This window comes from Pholcus phalangioides, unplaced genomic scaffold (genome assembly GCF_987345545.1).
Source record: "Pholcus phalangioides strain wild (caught in Gottingen) unplaced genomic scaffold, Ppha-v1.0 ptg000009l_1, whole genome shotgun sequence".
NCBI lineage: Eukaryota > Metazoa > Arthropoda > Arachnida > Araneae > Pholcidae > Pholcus > Pholcus phalangioides.
Genome location: NW_028301602.1, coordinates 40,141,080 through 40,161,137, shown reverse-complemented (window position 1 = coordinate 40,161,137; position 20,058 = coordinate 40,141,080). Strand labels below are relative to the sequence as shown.

The window sequence follows — 20,058 nt, the reverse complement described above, 5'->3', positions numbered from 1 at the left end:
ATTGTAATTGAAATCACTGATGATTTTTTTTCGAAACAAAAAAAAGGCATGGATGTGGAAAGTGGAGTGTATAATTTATCTAATACACTGATACCTCGGTTTACGAATTTTTTGGTTAACGAAGATTGTTTTCGTTGTTTTGCAGCCATCAATCAACCAATGCCTCTGCTAACGAATATTTTCATGGATGCATGCGCTAACATAAAAGTGTGTTGAGCGAGAGCTAAATTTTCCTGCCAATCAAAATGAGTAACATTGATGTACCATTGAGTAATGAGTCCAATGAGTAACTACTGCTTTACCGCACACCAACTCTGTTCCCGAATCTGTCCTGAATTATTGAAAGAAATATTTATGAAACCAATGAAGGTAATTAATGAAAAAAAAATTAAATTTAGTGAAAATTCATATTGAATTAAAGAATAATTTCAGAATTTTCAGGCGATGAAGGTGGTTACCTAAGATTCAGTGAGGAAAGAAATTTTTATCTGTCCTGACGACAACCTTCATGTTGGTGGACGAGCTTCTAACCACTGCGACACTCGGGCGTAAAAGTTTCAAACCGAGGTACCGGTGGGATAATAACCCTGATAAACAATTTTTAGCTTTTTTTTAATAACATGACTGAAATAATTTTTTTTGGCTAATTTTGTATTGCTGAATTCGTGAATATGATTGTAAAAAATCTATATTACCTAGTTTTTTCTGTATAAATGAGTGTCATTTTATTTAAGTACATACGCACAATGAAAATTTATACAGCTTGAAAATGGAAATCATTGGCATACTATTAAGAAAAAATTATAAAATATTTATTACAATGGTTATTTCATTATATTCACATACATGGTTATCCATAAAATAGGTAATATATATATACATATATATATCACCCCCTTCATATAGTCTACATACATATAATATCTAATGAGTACACATGTTACACACAAAAGTAAATTTATATGCATTTTTCCAGTATGAAAATATATTTTCTCCCTTATGTATCATGTCTTCTTTTTGCAAAAACCAACAGTATTATCACTTATCATTGAAGGGTTTCACCTACCTCCTCCATAGTTCCAATGTCTAAGTGGAACTTGTATCGTTGTTCATCACTTTCTAACTGCTGCCAGGTTATCCGGGAAACAATCAAAATACATTTTTGGAGACATTAAGAGCAGCTAAATTTTTTTAAGTTATGAAAACCTTGTGGATCGATGTAATCAATGAGTAACAGTCACTCGAGATATATTAACTTATTTCTGACTCGGAATTGCTTTTCAAATATACCTCTCCTTCTCTTTCCGAATGATTTTGGCCATTTTATGTGAAATGGATGATTAAGCTATAGAAAATGTATTAAAAAAAACAAAAAATAAACATATATTATAAGAGCCTTACACTTGAATGGTTTCAAAGCATACGATAAGACGCTTAATACAAAACTAAGCATGCTGGACATTCTAGGAGCTTATTCGTTCTACCCGCATGTGCGTCAGAGAAAAATCGGTTGACTATACCACACAGCACACCACACATTTTTTTTATCACTATAGCTTACGATCCTGACTATAATGGATAGCGTGCATGGTGTAAAATAAAAAGATGTTCAGTTTTCCATCTTCCTTTAAATTCTTCTTTATCCAATTGTGGAATTATTTATATCAGTTTTTCGGTCAGTTTCTACTTTTTTTATAGTGCGTCTTAGTGACTTATGAAAATTAATCTGAAATTTTTGGCTGTTCCTAGAACGAATTAAACGGTTTAACCTTAAAAAATTCTAGCAGCTCCTAGGACACGGGGATTAAACGGTTTTCCATAGAAATTCATGGAAAGTCACGTTTCAGTAATGAATGAAATTCCGGAACGAATTTCAGTGGGCCAATCGGATAACGAATAAACGGATGAAATCATTCGTCACCAAAATTTGTCTCATACGGAGAATGCTAGTTCTTCGCCTAAACATGATAAATTAAACCACACTTTCCCATTTAATCAAATACACTTCACACGTCAACTGCTAATACACATCAACCACTCACCATACACCCACTGTTTTTATTGAATACAAATACAAAAGCAACGCCACGGCAGGCAAAATCGCCAACGAGGCGGCTGAGAGAAAGACGCCCAATTCTCAAAAAATGCATTAAATACATAAATGTAAAAAAAAAAAATTCAATTTTTTTTTTGCAAATGTCATTTTTTTTGACATTCAACACTTTGTTCAAATTCTTTCTGCCAATGATGCAGGGTATATTCATCTTCATATAAAAAATTTTTTCCAGAATTTTATTGCTAAATTTTATGTAATAAAATCAAATTTTTCCCGGAAGTCCTTCCGAAAATCCCTGAAAGTTCAACTGTAAGTACTGCCCTCTGATGAAAGCCTCCGAAGTTCATACTCAGCATATTCTGACTGAAAACTCGCAAAATCCTTTAAATTCAGGTCAAAATAAGAATTCTACTGTGAGAAAAAGCAACCCACACATTCGTGGCAGCGGGGCCTGAAAGGGATATAGAAGCGTTTTGTAACAATGGAAAATTTTTACCAGGTGAAGGAATATGTGTTGTTTTTCATTGTGATGAAAATGTGTAGGTAAAATTATGTAAATATTTATATAGGTAAAAAGAAATAACGATGAAAAAACAATTAAAAATTCATTTTTTATATGATCTCATGACGGAATTCGAAATAACTTTCTCGCAAACAATTACACTAGTAAAGTAGTGCATTTTTTAAATGAATCACCGTAGATAAATGGTTCTCAACCTTTTGTCGTCCGTGGCTCCGTAGAATAGTTTAGTAGATATTTTCACTTCTAACCGATTCAAAGCATAAATACGTACACAAATCAATATCTCCAGCTCACCACGACGCACACTTTGAGAAACACTGCCGTAGATGAAAATTTATCACCAGAACTCGATTCATTGTGGGCACGGTAAACATATACGTCGAGGCCAAGAATAATATATGTGATGAGCCACATGCATATATGCGAGGTCTGAGAGGCGAAGAAGGGAAAAAGAAAGACATTCCGACCTTGGAAGGGAACTTATAAATGGCTCAAAGTGGTGGATTTGTTTGTAAACAACTCGTTTAATCAATTTTCGACTTGCATACCGAACTCCTCGACCATAAATTTATGTTCGATTTACGTGAAAGTATTTAATTATTCAGTAAAAAAATCGTTGATTAATTGATTGTAATCTGATGTATCGAATATCTTCGGGTGGTCATTAATAATTTATTTTGTCATCACATTTATCATTGGATACCATTTTCTTCTTAAACGACCATGAAATTGGGTTTTCTGCGTCTCTTATTGGTTACGGTTCAATATGACAAATATGCTCATTATATTAGTCCGTTTATTTCCCTAATTGTCTGCAATAAAGTCTCAGAATCATGATACTTTCATTGATTATTGGATCTATTTGATCCGTAGTAGCTTTGTATGGATTTCACCAACATTAATTTACCATACATCGAACAGGGAAGCTTAGTAGTAGCTTTGTAAGTGTATATCAGGAATAGTATTTTACGAAACTTTCAGTGACAATCCTATAGGAGCTCGCAGAGTACATATATTTTCGGGATTTTCGAAGTAAGTTAAGTTTCTATTTTTTTCCGCACCAAAAAGTATTCATATCAGATTCTTATACTCTATGACAGACCGCTGACAGCGCTGAGAGACCATCTTGGGGCGGTTTGCGCTCTGGACGGTCTCGGAAAGAATACTTTATGACAGCGTTTCTCAACCACTTTTTCAGCGTTTTTTCTAGGACCAGTGAAATGCTTGAAAAATTCGACGGACCAATTATGTCTCGTGTTACGGGACGTGTTTCGCTGCATTTTTGGTTGTTCCGATTTTTTTATTCATTTGTCCCGTTTTTTCCCCCACGATCGATTGTTATTTGAATTTGCGATATTTACTAAAGTTATGAACAAAAAAAAGATAATCATCATGACTTATAAGTTATAGTATGAGCAATATTGCTATGAACATAAATATACCCATCTCACATTGTCAGGTAAGTTCAAGGTTTTTTCCGTGCACGTTTCGATTCACCACGATTTCCACTAACCCTTGATTTCTCCTTCCATTTTCAGCAATTTTAACAACAGTTGAGGATTTTGTCGATTTTTGTCATCGTTTTTGGTGGCAATTAATGATGCCTTGTATCTGAAAAATACAGTGAAACTTCAATACAACGATACTCTACGGACCAAGAAAAAATATATTTGTAGAGCATTATCGTAGGTAGCATTATCATCAGGCACCGCTAAATTTGTTATTGTTGCCATCGCTTCTGAATTGGCGTTGTTAGTACCACAATAAAATGCACTTTTATCATTTATTCGGCACCAAAAAATTCTGCAATTAATCAATCATCACACTTCACTCATCCACTCATCGTTGGAAAAATTCACAGCAGATGGCAGAACTACGCATAACAAACTTTACGTTCTGTGCATAACACACACACACATTTCAGCATGCACCAATTCGTTAGAAATTCCGTAGAGGAATGTGTACGAGTTGCATGTACGGTTAAATAGTAGTAGTAGCAAAAAATTATAATTTATAAGTTGATGAGTTGGTTGTTTCACTCTGTAAAGTAGCTTCTCTCACAACACTTTTGTGCACAGAAAGCAGCTACACGGAAACTTCATAAACACTCTTGAAAGGTAGATAGGGCAAAATGCCCATGTTATTGACCATCCTCGAAAGGACAAAAACTGGTGAGGAATTCAAAATCATATTGAAGGTGATTTTGAGTGAAATATAAGCATTGCATTGTCATTGTAGCAGTTTTACAAACTTTTCGAAAATGTCATTATAGAGCAGTGTTTCCCAAAGTGAGCAATATCGCCCTCGGGGAGGGCAGCGATGAGAAGAAAAAACATTTTGAGGGGCTGGGTGATGAAACGAAAAGTTTGGGGAACTATGATATAGAGCAGCGGTTCTCAACCGGTGCTCCACGAAGCCCTTGGGGCTCCGTGTGCACTTCCCAGGGACTCCACGGCCACTCGAGGATAATAAAAAAAATCAGTAAATTTGATAAACAAACAAAAAAAAGAGGCCTAAAGTGTACCGCCTTATAAATAATATACTAAAAAGGGCTTCTCGAGCTAAACAGGGCTCCGCCATAGAAATTATACACTGAAAAGGACTCCGGGAGTCAGAAAAGGTTAAGAATCGCTGATATAGAGGGATATATCGTAGTAGAGGATATCATTTCATCGAGAGGAGTTTAACATTGGACCATAGGCAATTTTAAACGAGATTCGAAAAAATATCCTTCTAGAGGGATTTATCGTTATATCGAGTATCGTTGAAGCGAGGTTTCATTGTACCGTAAACTTTTATAAGTTTCCCGTATTTTTTCTAAATGAGATGCGGTCACCTTTGAATGTGTGTATTTTCTGTTGTGTGGCATTGTTTTTTTTCTTTCGTGAATATATTTTGCTTTGCTGTGATTTGCATTAAGGCCGTCCTTTAGCAATTTTAGCAGTAATTAGAAAATTTGTCTGAAATCACATTCTGTTTTTCCCACAATCAATAATATCCCGTATTCAGGATGGCAATCTCCTCGATGCGATATGACGAACCTGAGTACATGTGCAAAAATGTGTAATTTTTATTTGAATACTTATGGGGTATATATACTAATATCAATAATAACAATTGAATAAATTTTCAGTTCAGAAATAGATCATCAAGTATGTCCGCGTACTATAGGTTGAGAAGCTCTGCTTCGTGAGATTTTTAGTGAGAAAAATACTTTACCTTGATTAATATTTGTTGGCCGTGAATTACAAAAATTAATTTGATTTTGTGGGAAATCAAGGGTGAATGTGTGGTGACGGTGAAATTTTTCAGTGATTGAGAACAGAAAAAAAAAAATTTCACTTAGGGCTCGTCCGGGATTTGAACCCGGGACCTCTCGCACCCAAAGCGAGAATCATACCCCTAGACCAACGAGCCATGTTTCGCTAATGCGAAAAAAAATACAGCAACAACATTTCTAATGTATATTGGAGAAGGCTAGCCTAAAGTGGATAAAAGTGAACAAGTTCAAAAACTGTAGTTGCTTTAATAATAAAAGACATGCGTGAAGACAAGAAGCGAATGCTATTCCTATTGCTCGAACTACGTTTTAGACTCTGAAGAGATGCTGGTTTTGGCATTAAAGAAAACTGTGTCAGCATTCATATGGGACGACAAAGGATTGTGATTTCTACAAACTTCAACAGATGGCGCTTTAAAAGCATTCCGTGGAGATAGCTAGGGTCACGAGATTCCGAAACCGAGAAAGTAGAACGCCTGCGTTACATCCTTAGTGACGTATCCCCCAATTTTCACAATAGATGGTGCCACTATTCCGACGAGTAAAAAACCGACCAAAACAATAATTTTTCCCAACTCTGCAAACAAGAACCACTAAAGAAAAAACAGAAACGGAAAAAATTCTGGGCATTTTTCGACGGCTATAACTGGTGAAAGCGTGTTGGGGGAAAAACCACAAATTTCAGTACAAAAAAAGAAAAATAATTCTGGAGGACAAATAGGCAAATTTTGCGAAAATTAGGAGGACGTTTAAAATAAAATGGCATCAAAAGAGAAGGACATGTTCTTCTAAAAGAAGACGGTTGGTAACCCTACATGGAGCCTCATTTGAAATCGTCTTTTTTTTTCAACAATTTTCATTTCGCTTCCATACCTATAGGAATTAGGAGTCACTGACGTACTCGGGGGGGGGGCGGGAATTCTCCCCACACAAAAAATGAGATGACATTATGGTTTCATTAACAGGAATAAAACGACCTGGTCCCCCCACCCCCACAACCACGAAAATTCTGCGTACGCCACTGGTCAGGATAATTTTTCCATTTTTTGAATTTAAATATTGCACTTGAAAAATTGTTTCTTTTCTTCTTTTTTTTTTCCTGCGCTCAAGAGAAACAGGGAAACAACTTTCTAATTGGAAGTTGAAGGACAGGGTGTCCGTATTAAAAAAAAGTTATTTTTCATTTCATTTCAATAACCATAGAACCCTCTTGCAATATAAATGACGTAACTGAGGTCTACACGTTATTTGGATACTTTTTCTAATAGGAAGTATGCTTCAAGGATCAAGGGGGTTCGCGAGTTATTCCAATATAAAGTAACTTGCCTATGCACCCTGTGTGTAACAGATGGAGATAGAATATATATATTTCCCTTTTGGGTTTATTTATGTACAGGGTGCATAGTAAACAGGGTGTATGTCACTCATCCTAGAGAGGTTTACTTCCTATTAGAAAAGTTTCCAAATAACGTGTAGTACTCAGATGTGCCATTCGTGTTGCAAGGGGTTGTTGGGAAAGGAGAGGTGGGAAAAAGAGCGTTAAATGAGGGTAAAACGGTTTTACCACATTTAACGCTGTATTTTCGTAACTTTCCTCCGTTTCTCGAATATCTCGATGAATATTGCTCTTACGAACGTGGAATTTTTTTTGTTGTTGGCATCAGGAGAGATAGGGCAACAGCTTTTCAACACGGGAACTGTATAAAAAGTTAATTTTTTTTATTTCAATAACTATACAACCCCTTGCATTGTGAATTATATACCTGACGCCTACTTGTTATTTGGATACTTTGTCTAACTGGAAGGATACCTCTAGGATCAACGTTTGCCAGTAAAAAAAATGCCATACCCCCCTTTTTATACCCTGTATAGTATGTTTATATGTATGTATTTTTGTCATGCCAGTAAGCCAACTTATCAGCTGATAAGAAAGGGTAGGGGGCAAAAACGGGATGAGGGTGTGTTGTATCACAATACGGTGCCAGTGAAAGAAAGAAACGATGATACAATTGTACACACACTCACAAAGTAAAGCTAAAAATCTCTTGCAGAAAAAGTGTTAAAATCATTTGCTCGTGTGAGCAACATATTAACAAAGCAAGTATTTAACGAACGCGGAATGATTTCGGACCAAACTCGTTATGTGAAATGTTTTTATTTCCAAAAAAAGGCACGTTTATACATGAAAGACAAGTTAAGGAAACGTAACGAAGTTGCATATCGATTCGCGTAAACGCATATAAATGTCCATTGAAAAAAGCGAACATCAACACGTTTGTACGAATATTACACGATAAAAAAATATATAATATTGCACACAATTCTTCGAAACACAAGAATAAAAATAATGAACAGTTCACGGAATATAAATAGTATAATTGTTAACTGAACGAAGTTCACTTGTGTTTGTGTGCGCTATGTACATGAAAAAGACACTCATGATCACATTACATCTTGAGCATAGTTACGAAATGCCTCGAGTGTTCCGCGTGCACATGAGCACATTTTTTTTTTTACAATAATTTACAATGTTGAGAGAGAGAGCGAGATTGGTTGTCTTTGGTGTGGTCGTATTCTAGCTCTCGTCGTGGCTGTCTTTGCGAGATTTGTATCCGTATGACATCTTCTCTCTGTAAACGCTCTTCATACTTTCGATCTTCTTGACCCAGAAGGAGTTATCGTACTCTTTCATGCCGCCATACTCTGGCGGTAGGATCGCCGGGTTGAAATGCTTTTTCAGGCTATCCAAGTTCGACGCGTGGAAGTAGAACTAGAAAGAAAGACACAAATTATGAGTAATATGTTGAAGAAGCAGCCTGCGATGCATACATCTCCGTCATAGACGGAGCCGATATAGGCATATATATGAATTTGCATCATCATCATCATCCCTCCCTAGCTTTCATTATCATGCCACCCCCCAGTCTTGCATACCAATTCCGCCTATGATCCATATACATTATTCCAGGGTTGGTCAATTTCCCTCTGTTCGAAGGCCAACATAATGGTCAGTTGTAGCATCACTCCGACGACGTATAAGCCGCAGCTGGAAAACGTACAGATTCGTATACCCCATACGGTGAAATATGAGCAATTTAAAAGTTATATTTCATTTCAATAACTATATAACCCCCTTGCAATATAAATATAATTGCAATATAATGCGCGGGGCTTTGGATTCCTCCACTTCATAAAATTTCCACTTATCTGGTTGGGTTCTCTGCAAGATGAAATGCATCAAAAATTGCAGTTTCTTCCGAAAAATATTCTATTTAATGCATCCATACTTTAAATTTTACAGGACAAACCACATGTGTGATACTTGTATTTTTTTTTTTTTTTACGAGAGCAGGGGTGTCTGGTGGGTTTCGAACCTGTAAGTGCTTTCGTCTTAAGCCTTCTGTAGGAAATTTTTATTTCTGAATCAATTCTGGTTGCTCGGACTCGTGTCAAAAACTGCCATGGGTACTCGAGCACCCACAGAATCCCCCTCCCCTCCGACTCCGACTCCACGGTACGCGAGGTTACCCGAACACCTGTGATTCGGTTCAAAGAAGAGCCAATCTGGCGCAAAGAGGAATGTCACCAACCTGCCAGTTCCAAAATCAGAGATGAATACTTCTCTGTTCTCAGAAATCGTAATGCTCAAGTTCTTCAATCAACGGCACAATGTCAACCCACCATCAAATATAGCACACTTTTTTCCAAGAGTCTGCTTGGATTGGTCAGTTGAAATTTCGAAGTGGCATCGTGAGTTGGCGTTCAATCCACAACAAGTTTCGTCACCGTGAGCAAATCCCCAAATATGCATTCATATACAAAAGGCATCTTTTTGTATCTGAATTATCCTCAGTGAACGGGAGAAAACTTGATAGAGCAAAAAATGCTTATGACAAAAACTTCATGAGTAATTTGTGTGCAAAGGCAGTATGGTGAGAAATTTAGTAAACTATTTCCGTCACTCGAAATTTGTAAACCAGGAAGTTTGTGGTTGTAACCAATAGCTAAAATAATGATTACAAATTCAAATATATACAATTTTTGTTTCTGCGTTGCTGGGCCCACAAAAAATCATCTCGCGGGCCACATATGGCCCGTGGACCAGCTGTTGCCTGCAATATTTAAACGAACAACACATTGAACTCACCCTGTTTCTGATTTTGTCGCTCAAAGCAATGCTCACGACATTCCAAACGTACTGGAAGAACGATGACTCATTGACAACGTGGATTTCTCTGAACCTCACTGGAAGACAGTTCTGTGGGTTGGAAAAACATTGAGATGATTTAGTATATGTGATTAATTTATTAAATTACTATTTTGGCATCTTTATTGACAGTAAAAAGTGGTTTTATACGAAAGAGTGCATTACCCTAAGGCCACGAGCGATTAGAGTCAGGTATTTGGGGTGAATGTGTCGGATGTTGTGGAATCCTATTCCCTTCGCATCGGTTATGATTTTTATGCCGCAGATCTGGGTAGCGGGGTCTTCCACGCATGCGAGAAGTGCGCATGTAATGACATTCACGAACATGCTGAATTTCATTTCGTCTTTGTTCCAGTTATCTGAAATCAACGAAATGTAACGTCAGAAGCGAAAGACAACAATTATGCGTGTGAAAAACAATCATGCATGTGTGCATGCATAAATAACACGAATTATCATATTTTAAAATTTGAAATCAATGGGAAATTTTTTCATCAACCCGTAATAAATATACGTCGTAGAAATTATTTTTGTTTATCGTTTTGTAACGTGGTTATAATGACATCGAAGACTCCGTGAATTTTTGTCGTTATAATCGGGGTATAAATGCAATCAGTTGCAATCAAATGCTGTGCGAGAAACTGTTATTTCATTATGATTAAGGGTGACCATATTTGATCATGACGATCGGGATCACATAAATGCAAGAACTAAAAGATTCTCGCCAATACTATTACCAACTGTTAGAAAAATCGCCAAAATTAAGTTTTGCACAATTTATAAATTATGCTAGTTCACCTCTGTGATTCTACTAGTAAACATTTATAATTGAATTTATAAATTTCATCAAAAAAAAAAATCGGAAAAGAAGAGACTACACGGGAAAATACAGTAATGTTCCGTTTTCGGAAAATCATGACACATACTTCGGAGCACGTCAAAGTCCCAAACTTCTATAAAATCCTTTTTTTTTCATCATTAGATTTTTCATTCGTATCTCCAAAGAACTCCATAAAACGACAAAAAATGTGTCGTTATAACTGAATTCATGCCATTTTCATCGACGCTATAAGCAAGATTCATTAATGTCATTCTCGATGGGATCAGCTCAGACCTCTAATCCTTGACGTTATAACCGAGGTGTCATTACAACCGAGCTAGTTGTAACTGAGTTTGATTATTTGCCTACTTAAATTTCTCCGCTTATTAATTTTGAGGAGATATATTAGCCCCTTCATGGTTATTGCCTCCTCAATCGGACACTCATCATCTCAATAGTAACCAATATCACTTTTATTTATTATAGTTAAATCAGTATTTGGATAATTAATTGACAACAACTACATATTCGTATATAAAGGACACCTTTACATGTGTTTCTTGTTCATTAAACCACAATTTCATCGATGTTTCGTATGGTGCTTTATGGAATGAAAAATAAAATCACTCACGCATCTGGACGACCATGATGACGCAACCATCTTCATCTCTGTCTGGCAAGATGTTGATAACCTTATCCGAAATGCCTTTCTTGAAACCTTCGAAATCTGATTTTCCATACACTTCCGGGAATGTCTTCTTCACGTGGTAATAATTCTGAAGGACTCCGAACGCCCTCTTGACGTTGAATTTTCTCGCACGCAAGAAAGAAAGCAAGTACAAATCCTGATCCGTGCAGTATAACTTTGTGTCCTCTGAAGGAAAAAAAATTGATAATTTGTTTAATTCCACACACATGGCTTAATTAGAGACACATGGCGTCATATCTGCTTCGAAGTATGAGAACAAACTAAATTTATATCTCATTTAAAAATTAAATGTTTAAAAAAAGGGAAAATGTGCGCATCACATGAATCCTCATATCCTCCAGTGGGGCCCCGAGAACTTTTGTGGAAGGGGGCAATTTCAGTTTCTAGTGAATTAACAGTATCTTTAGAACAGTGGCTCTCGTCCGAGGGGGGGGGGGTGGGAAAGCATTTCTGGGGGTGCGAGATGGAAGAAAAATTACAACATGTTGACAGATTATTCAGGAAAATTGAAATGATGATAAAAATTGAATATTTCAATTCTTAAAAAATATGAATCTCCACATTATTCAACAGCTCAATAATGGGGGGGGGGGATTAGCCTGTACCGTGAAATACGGAACGATTCCATGATTAAACTATACGATAAGTCGCCCCTCCCGGCATCCCTGAATGCGAGCCTGGTTACACTGATGTTAAATCTATTATATAAAATCCCTCCATCCAAGGGTGGGATTGACAGGGCTCCAGCCAGGGTACCCGGGATGATTCTTATCATTTTCTTGTTCTTGACACTATAAATTCACTTTAGGGAGGCCCATAAAAATCTGATCAAGGGGGCCCACCAAATGTCCAGCTGGGGGGGGGGGCGGCGCTGCAGTATGCGGGGACATGGCATGCTCTAAATGCAAATTTACCATATTGGTTGAAGGAAAGTTTCACCACAGAAGAGAGAAAAAAATACAAGTGTTATATATGTGGGCTTATTGAAGTGAAAATTCTATAGCGACATGAGAGCGAATTTCTGTGAGGGAGAGAAAATTCATCACAAAAAGTGAAACGCTTTCTTTTTCATCAAAATCCGTTTCGTAGAATAACTCGTTGTGCGATGAAGCAGATATATTGTGGTGGTGGGGAGGATGGCAATATAAATTCGGCCGTGAAGGAAAATAAAGTTAGGGGCGGGTAGGTCGTAGCGGCTATGGATCGGGACACGGAGCAATTAATATCCTAAAGCGCATGCGCGGAGCAAGTTACTCTCTCTCGTGACGTCACAGTGGTAGCTACTAATTGGCTGCGCTGTCATAACGCTGTACATCTAGAGCGCTTTCTTTTTTTTTTTTTCTCGTACTCTTCAGTCCTGTACTATATATACTTCAGTCCCGATAACCCCCCCCCCCCCCATGATTTAGAGCCAACCACACTTATCGCTAGAAATTTTTAGTGAACAAATCTGCATGCGATTTACAGCGGAATCAATTTCGATTCCATATGACGACAAACTCGTTAGAATTCTGCGGGGCAAATGGTGTCTGGGAGTTTAAGGAGTCAATTAGATCAAGTGAGTCAAGTTTAAGAGGAGAGGAGGGGGGAAGTTTAAGAAAAATAAGGGGTCAACACAAAGATCAATCTTATTTAAAATTTCTAAATTCAATTTTAAATAATTAAAGCAATTTAATTGAGGCAAATCTATTCACATGTCAAACCTAGAAGTTCCACTTCTATCGTGCGAGATTCTCTCACGCAGAATTTTTTTCCCCATCTTTCATTCAAGTGGTTCCATATTTATCTGTATAGTATATTCCATATATAGTTGCTGGGTGCCATCTTTTGATGTTAAAAATAATGAAATTACATTGTAGAGAAACTATAGATGTCAAATATTTTCAAAAAAATATTTACCTTTCATGAGCTTTCTCATCTCCATCAGGCATTCCTTTCTGACTTCATCCGTTTCTCCGAGTTCGTTCTCAGCTATAGCTTTGATCTCGTCGGTTATGTAGCCCATTTCAAATGGGAGAAACCCACTGCTAACTTTGGTCTTCATTGTGAATCTTCAGTGAATACCAGAAACGTAAGTAGACGTCAATCAATTTTCAAAAAACCTTTAAAAATAGGACAACACAGTTTTCAAACATCTAATAGTTGCACTATGAAAACGCAAAAGAAGTTTAACTCTTCAATTTAAATGTTAACTACTATTCAATTTACGTGTCCTGACCCTATTATATAAGAGATCAACATAAAGTCGAATTATATTATTCATCAAAAACATCAAATCAAAGTTTTCTTTAGTCCAGGTTATTTGATTACAAGTCAATACGATTATGTCGGGTAATATTCTAGGTCAGGATTTGGAAGATCGTGATATGGCGCCATCTCTAGGATCTGTGCCAAAATCCAATTTTTATCGAGGTTTATTATCTCTAATGAAAGTGAAGATAGAAAGTGAAAAACACAAGTGTGATTAGCACTGTTCTTTCTCTCTCCTTTCCTATCACAGTCTGGAACCACACACACTATCTTAGAAAATGTGGCGAAAGATGTTGTGACGTCATGTATTTGGGTCACACATGGTTTGATATTCCAAGACGTCGGGGTATATTGGGAACGGGAAACAAAAAAAGCCGATAAAGTATCAATACCAACAACGTCTCGCATTTCATATTTCGATATTAAAAATATTTACTCCGTGCACGAATTATCTTTTGAACAAAAAATCCAGAGCAATCCACTTCAAACATGACACAAACAGCGATACCTGAACAAAGTAAGAGATAAAGAAGAACCCCCCCCCCCCCTTATTTCAAACACAAATGAGTGTCAAATTGCACGACATAAATTTATGTTCGACATTTTGAAAATGAGCTTCTAAGAAGCAAAACAACTTGATGCCATCGGACATAAAAGACTCATCAACTGATTAGTATTGATGTTTTGCAGCGTTTTTCCTGCTTTCCTTAATCCATAACGAGCTGCAGGATGAGGGGAGAGATCCATCAAATTATTAGAACCGAACTTTCCATCAATTAGATTGATTATCGCGGAAAAGGTAAATGAAGGTAATATGACCTTGCTGAGCTTCAATAATTTTTGCTGAGAATTCTGAGACACAGATAAATATCACATTTAAAAAAGACTCTGAAATGCTCCTAAAAGAAAAAATAATAATAATGAGCTACGGTGTATCTCAACAGAAGATATGAAAAGAAATTGGGTTTTTTTTTCAAAGAGAGAGAGAGAGAGAGTATCTACCTCTTAGCCATATTCCCAATAGATGAAGGTAATATGGTCAATAAAGTCCTCGACGTATATATATCTAAACAACTTAACACGCATCTTCGCGAGAACTTATTGATTTAAAACTAAAGAAACTATTGGTTGAAAATTATATAATACATCTATATACATATATACATATACACTTCGTCCACATAATGAATTTCGTTAGCTTTAACTAAGATAATGAATCAAAAACTGAATTTTTTTAAGGTACATGACAGACATTTCGGACTTTTCTTCGTATTGAATAGAAATTCGGAATCGGGGAGTCTAGAGACCCGGTTATATGAAGTTTCTGACAAAAAATGTGGCATTGGCACTTACGCTGCAAATATAGCTTACCTGGGCCGTAAAACCAACCTGTAAGATATTCCAAAAAAACCTACACGACAGACATAATTTTATACAGAATGAAATTACAATGAATGCAATTGAAAAAGCATTGAAAACTGCACGTCACAAGATTAACGAACTAATGTTGTGGAATAATGCAAACCTGAGAAGAAATACAAATGTATCGTAAGAAAATAACGTGATTTTCTGAATGTCACTTCTGGCGTAATATGACGAACTGACGCAAAACTACACCTCACCCAAGCAAAAAGAAAAGAAAAAAAAACAGTGTCATGTGTCCAAACAAATGGCTACAAAGAGTAAAAACGTCAAATTCCGAATTTCGTTCGAAAAAAAAAATACCATATTACTATCAGACACTTTGTTAGAAATTCTAGAAAATGAGATAGAAAATGAATATAGCGTAAGGATATCAGAGTCCATTGTCTTTTTTTTTTGCAAGAAATTTCGATTGATATTACCAGAACAAATGTAATCGAAAATATGTATTTTTTTTTTCAAAGGAGATAATTTGAGAGCAGTAAAATTTTTTTCCCCTCTTTTCGGATGATAGATAACAACATCACCAGCGATTAACAACTATGTAATGCGTGAACAATAATTATTATCAAATGAGTCGGACGACGAACGGTATTACGTTTACCTGAATTTCCAAAGTACAGTGCTATTCATTCAGCTCACATGCACATAATATCTGGTACCATGTTTAACACTATTACTTCGGCAGTATTTTGTTTATACGCGTGTTATTTTATCAAATTTTGATTAGAAAATATGAGGTTCCCATGGAACCCAAATTTGTTACACAAGAAAACAAAGTGAAAAGATATGTAATATCTAGCCCAAATCAAACAACTTGAAAACGACCCGGATTGTACTGAAACAGTGTTAGAGAATGTGGAGCATTCTTGATAAGTAATTAGTATCATCATTACGATAAGAGGTGATGATGACGTAATCCAAACAGCCTTCTAATTCAAAAGTTATTTTCTATTTTTATAGGATGTTCACCGAGTCTATATTTCATGATAAATTGGAATTTAACCGACTCCTTATTGCAGGATAAATTCGAACGAATTTTTAAATTGATACAAAATATCAATAATTGACCAAAGATGATCTATTACTAGATCATTGACAATAACATATTGTGAAAAACATTAAAAATACTGAAATATATTAAGAAATTAGAAATTCCATAATTCGAAATTTTATTTAAAAAATTCATTATAATCCTGGTTATTAATTATTTTTATTCATTATTCTTTGATTTCATTGCAAAAGGTTTTGACGAAAAATTGCCTGATAAATATATTTATTTTTTATCCAAAATACTTGAAAACACATGATAAACTTTCAGATCCAGATTTTTCGAAGTATGCGGTATTTTACTATACCAAAGCGTGATTGAAATTATAGATAATTTAATTTACATTTAATATTGTTAATAGTATCACGTTCATTTTGATATCAAGAAATATTTCTATTGTGTATTGCTGTTTGAAGTGATGATAGCTCATCTCTGTAAGATTAGAAAATTCATTCATATTTCTAAAAAAATTGCAATTAAAAGGATCTAGATTTAAAAATAATTTCTTTTCAAGAATAATCTCTAAATACTAATTTTTTATAGAATTTATTCAAAAATTTTATCGAAGTAGTTTCTATAATCTTATGGAATTTATTTTTCTAATTTTTCGGAATTTATTTAAGAAATTTTATGAAACTATTTTTATCTACGTATAAAGGAACTAATTGAAGGCAATAATGTATTTAAGCTTTTAGACAGGTTTCACTAAACTCACTTTATTTGCATTAATTGATGTATTTAGATCGTCTTCGTTAGTAGTAAAAGAGATGTAAAATGTATTAAAAACAAATAATCACTCACATAACACACATATGTGTTCCTCCCTTGACAGGATGTTGGACTCTGAAAAGTCAACGTCAACCAAAAATATTCGACTCAAACGCACGAGTTATAACATGTGCTTTGATATTCAAGGCGAAAAAATTAGGACGCGACACACAAAAAAAAAAAAAAAGATATGGAATCGCGCCAAATCCGGACTTTAATCGGTGACGTAAAGCCGCATATACAAGTATATTTCCTTTTTTTTTAAATTTGTCCATGTGTGTATCAGAAGCAGGATACGATTATTGGTCCTTTGGAATATTGAGTAACACATATTATGATTCTTTTTTTAAAAAGTCGATTTTCCACGTATGAAGAGGGACGGATAAAGGATAATATTCTCTTTTTTATGTGTGCGCGACCGTTATCATCCATTTCTTTTCCCTTCCCGACATTAGCTAGAAAGCAGATAGATAGCGCAGTCACTGCTAACTTTACCCAAGTATCTGGATAAATAACAAAAAATAAAAATAAAGTAAGGTAAACACAAATACAACGTGCACAGTATCGTGAATAAACACAGACAATTCGACGCTTTAAGATGGACTCGAACACACACGAATCGTCTCTGATTATAACACGGAAAACCTATTTCTTTAACTGAAAAAAAAATGTGATAATACAGGTAAAGTCTTCAAGTAAATATATGAACATAAAGATAATTCCTCTTTCTTCTTTTTTATGAGATGAAGATTAGGGCAATTTTACACACGTGCAATCACGTAGGCAATTGGAATCGAGTCACTGAGAGCATGTGGCTTTGAAGTTGAAGAATTGCTAAAGACTGACTTTTCATTGATGAACATATTTTCTTACGTCTTGATGATGTAACGGTTGGTTTTGGTTTTCTTATTCGGAGCTGTCTAGAGAGGCAACCAACGGAAGAGGAGGAGCGCCAAATTTGGGTAGTATGTAATTCAGATCGTGGTAAAATGACTTTTATTTGCACTGAGATCGCTCCAAAAAGACCAATGGGCTCAAATATGGCGTTGCAAGTAGTGTTAAGCAGTCAAAAAGCGAAGTGTGTCCCATAATTTTTTACACAGTTGAAAATTCATAAAATTTGAAGGAATTAGTGTATTTGAATGCGGTTTGCAAAAAAGATATTCTCACAAAGGGGGATTTTTTTGGGGCAGAAAAAATTTAGCTCAAATTTATGTCAATAGAGTACACTGCATGAACGGAAAATCAGGAGTGATTGGACCTGAGCCTTTCTTCAATCTCTTCTGTGTTCGAAACGCTCGTAAAGCTTTGGCCGGCAACTGGTGGGTGAGGTTACACTGCTTCACAAATAGTCCCAACTTCAAGGTGCCAATGCGAGCTGATCTCCCCGATAAAAAGTCTTGCCACAGAGAGCAACAAGCCTACAACGATACAAATCATGACACGTCACTCACAGTAGAAAAACTGACGGTAGATGGCGGCACTACAAAGAAACAAACTTCACGTCAGGTTGACAACACGCACATTTCATCATGTACCAATTCGTTGGAAGATCCGCAGTGGCCATCTCAATCTGAAACTACATAAGTCTGGAATGCAATTTAGACGTCATACTATACAGGTACCAAGGCCAAATAAAACTCGTTTCCAAAAATTTTTCGTTTATTTAGCTCCCAAAATATTTAATTTACTTCCTCAGTTAATAAAAGAACAATCTTCATGTACATCTTTTTTTATCAATTTAAAATCTTGGTTGTTAACTCAAGAAGATTTAAATTATCTGTTTGATATTGTAATGTAATCTTCTTTTATCTTGCATAAGCTGCTAAATGCCAAATTTTTTTGTTTATCAATTCCATTCCTGTTGCCACTTATTTCTTGGTGTTATTATGTATGTGTGTTTTTTTCTTTCTTTTTTTCTCTCGTTATTATTTATGCCGACAGATATGTATCGGATATTGTTTTGTGGGCTCACAAGCTTGCTTAGCCCCTAAATGTTTTGTAACTGTGTTTAAAAATCTTAAATAAAGGAAATTTGAATTTGAAAAAAAAAGAAAATTGTGGATGAAGTGCATGTGTGGTTTAGTAGTAAGCGTCACAAATAGGTGTTCATAGCATCACAATAGACTTTACCCGAAAGTGCCAACATGTAAATGAAGACCTTCAGCAAGTGCCAGTGACAAGAAAATTCAGAAATAAGCTGTTAATCGTACATCCTGCATTTTATAATTTGCATATTTCCAGAGATTTGCTTTCATGCAGCGCCCTCTATCAAGAAAAATTTGAACTATTTTTCTGAACTATGAATTATTTTTGTTCCAAAGGAAAAAAAGAAAAATCCTCCTTCCGTGAGACAAACTTTTTAGCAAATCGCATTCGAATATACCATAGTTTCCCAACCTTTTTTTGTCCCATCGCCCCCTTATTCAGAAATTTTTTTCTTCCACCGCCCCCCAACGAAATCCAACCCATAGGATCCTATGCTATACCTGTAGCTTCTACCGCCCCCCTGGAACATTCTATCGCCCCCCAGGGGACGTTAACGCCCACGTTGGGAATCACTGGAATATACCCATGCCTTTAATTTTTCATGATTATTTAAACTATTCACGAATTCATGGGACACAATGTAAATGAGAATGCGAGTTCGGCTAATGCAATCAGGAAAAATTAAAGTTTCATCATTCCTTTAACACAGCTTAGTTGTAAGGCATGCTGAGGCAATATTTGACCATCGATGTTATCATCCAATTGATGTTTATTACATCATAGCTTTTAAATATTTTTGAGTCATGGACTTTCAACTAATTATGTAAATTTTATCAATAAATAATGCGGGGAATCCGCCATACTTATCCTTACCGGTGATTTTTTTTTAAAACGAAAATTCCTTCGCAAACAATCACGCTCTGAAATGCATATCGTACAAGTTTTGAATTGTTTTGCCTCAAAAAAGCTTTGGGTAGATGCAT

General features: G+C 35.7%; 1 protein-coding gene and 1 non-coding gene across 10 annotated transcripts in view; both read right to left on the bottom strand.

The window, feature by feature from the left end:
- Positions 1-5,924: 5,924 nt before the first annotated feature.
- TRNAP-UGG (transfer RNA proline (anticodon UGG)) lies at positions 5,925-5,996 on the bottom strand. Its single transcript has one exon. It is a non-coding gene; the product is annotated as a tRNA-Pro (tRNA).
- A 2,002-nt stretch (positions 5,997-7,998) lies between these two features.
- The window catches only part of LOC149083058 (alpha-tocopherol transfer protein-like), a 33,306-nt gene continuing 21,246 nt past the window's right edge, over positions 7,999-20,058 (bottom strand). For 6 of the 9 annotated variants that reach the window (XM_089236187.1, XM_089236180.1, XM_089236185.1 and 3 more), the window contains 5 exons: positions 13,495-13,697; positions 11,518-11,760; positions 10,232-10,425; positions 10,007-10,117; positions 7,999-8,629 (listed from right to left, as the gene is read on the bottom strand). In XM_089236187.1, the coding sequence (XP_089092313.1) occupies positions 8,435-8,629; positions 10,007-10,117; positions 10,232-10,425; positions 11,518-11,760; positions 13,495-13,639 (888 nt within the window). In that variant the 5' untranslated portion in view covers positions 13,640-13,697 and the 3' untranslated portion in view covers positions 7,999-8,434. Of the gene's footprint in view, positions 8,630-10,006; positions 10,118-10,231; positions 10,426-11,517; positions 11,761-13,494; positions 13,698-13,813; positions 14,094-14,281; positions 14,453-17,119; positions 17,462-20,058 lie in introns of those variants that run through there. The other 3 variants (XM_089236182.1, XM_089236188.1, XM_089236184.1) reach the window with 3 other exon arrangements.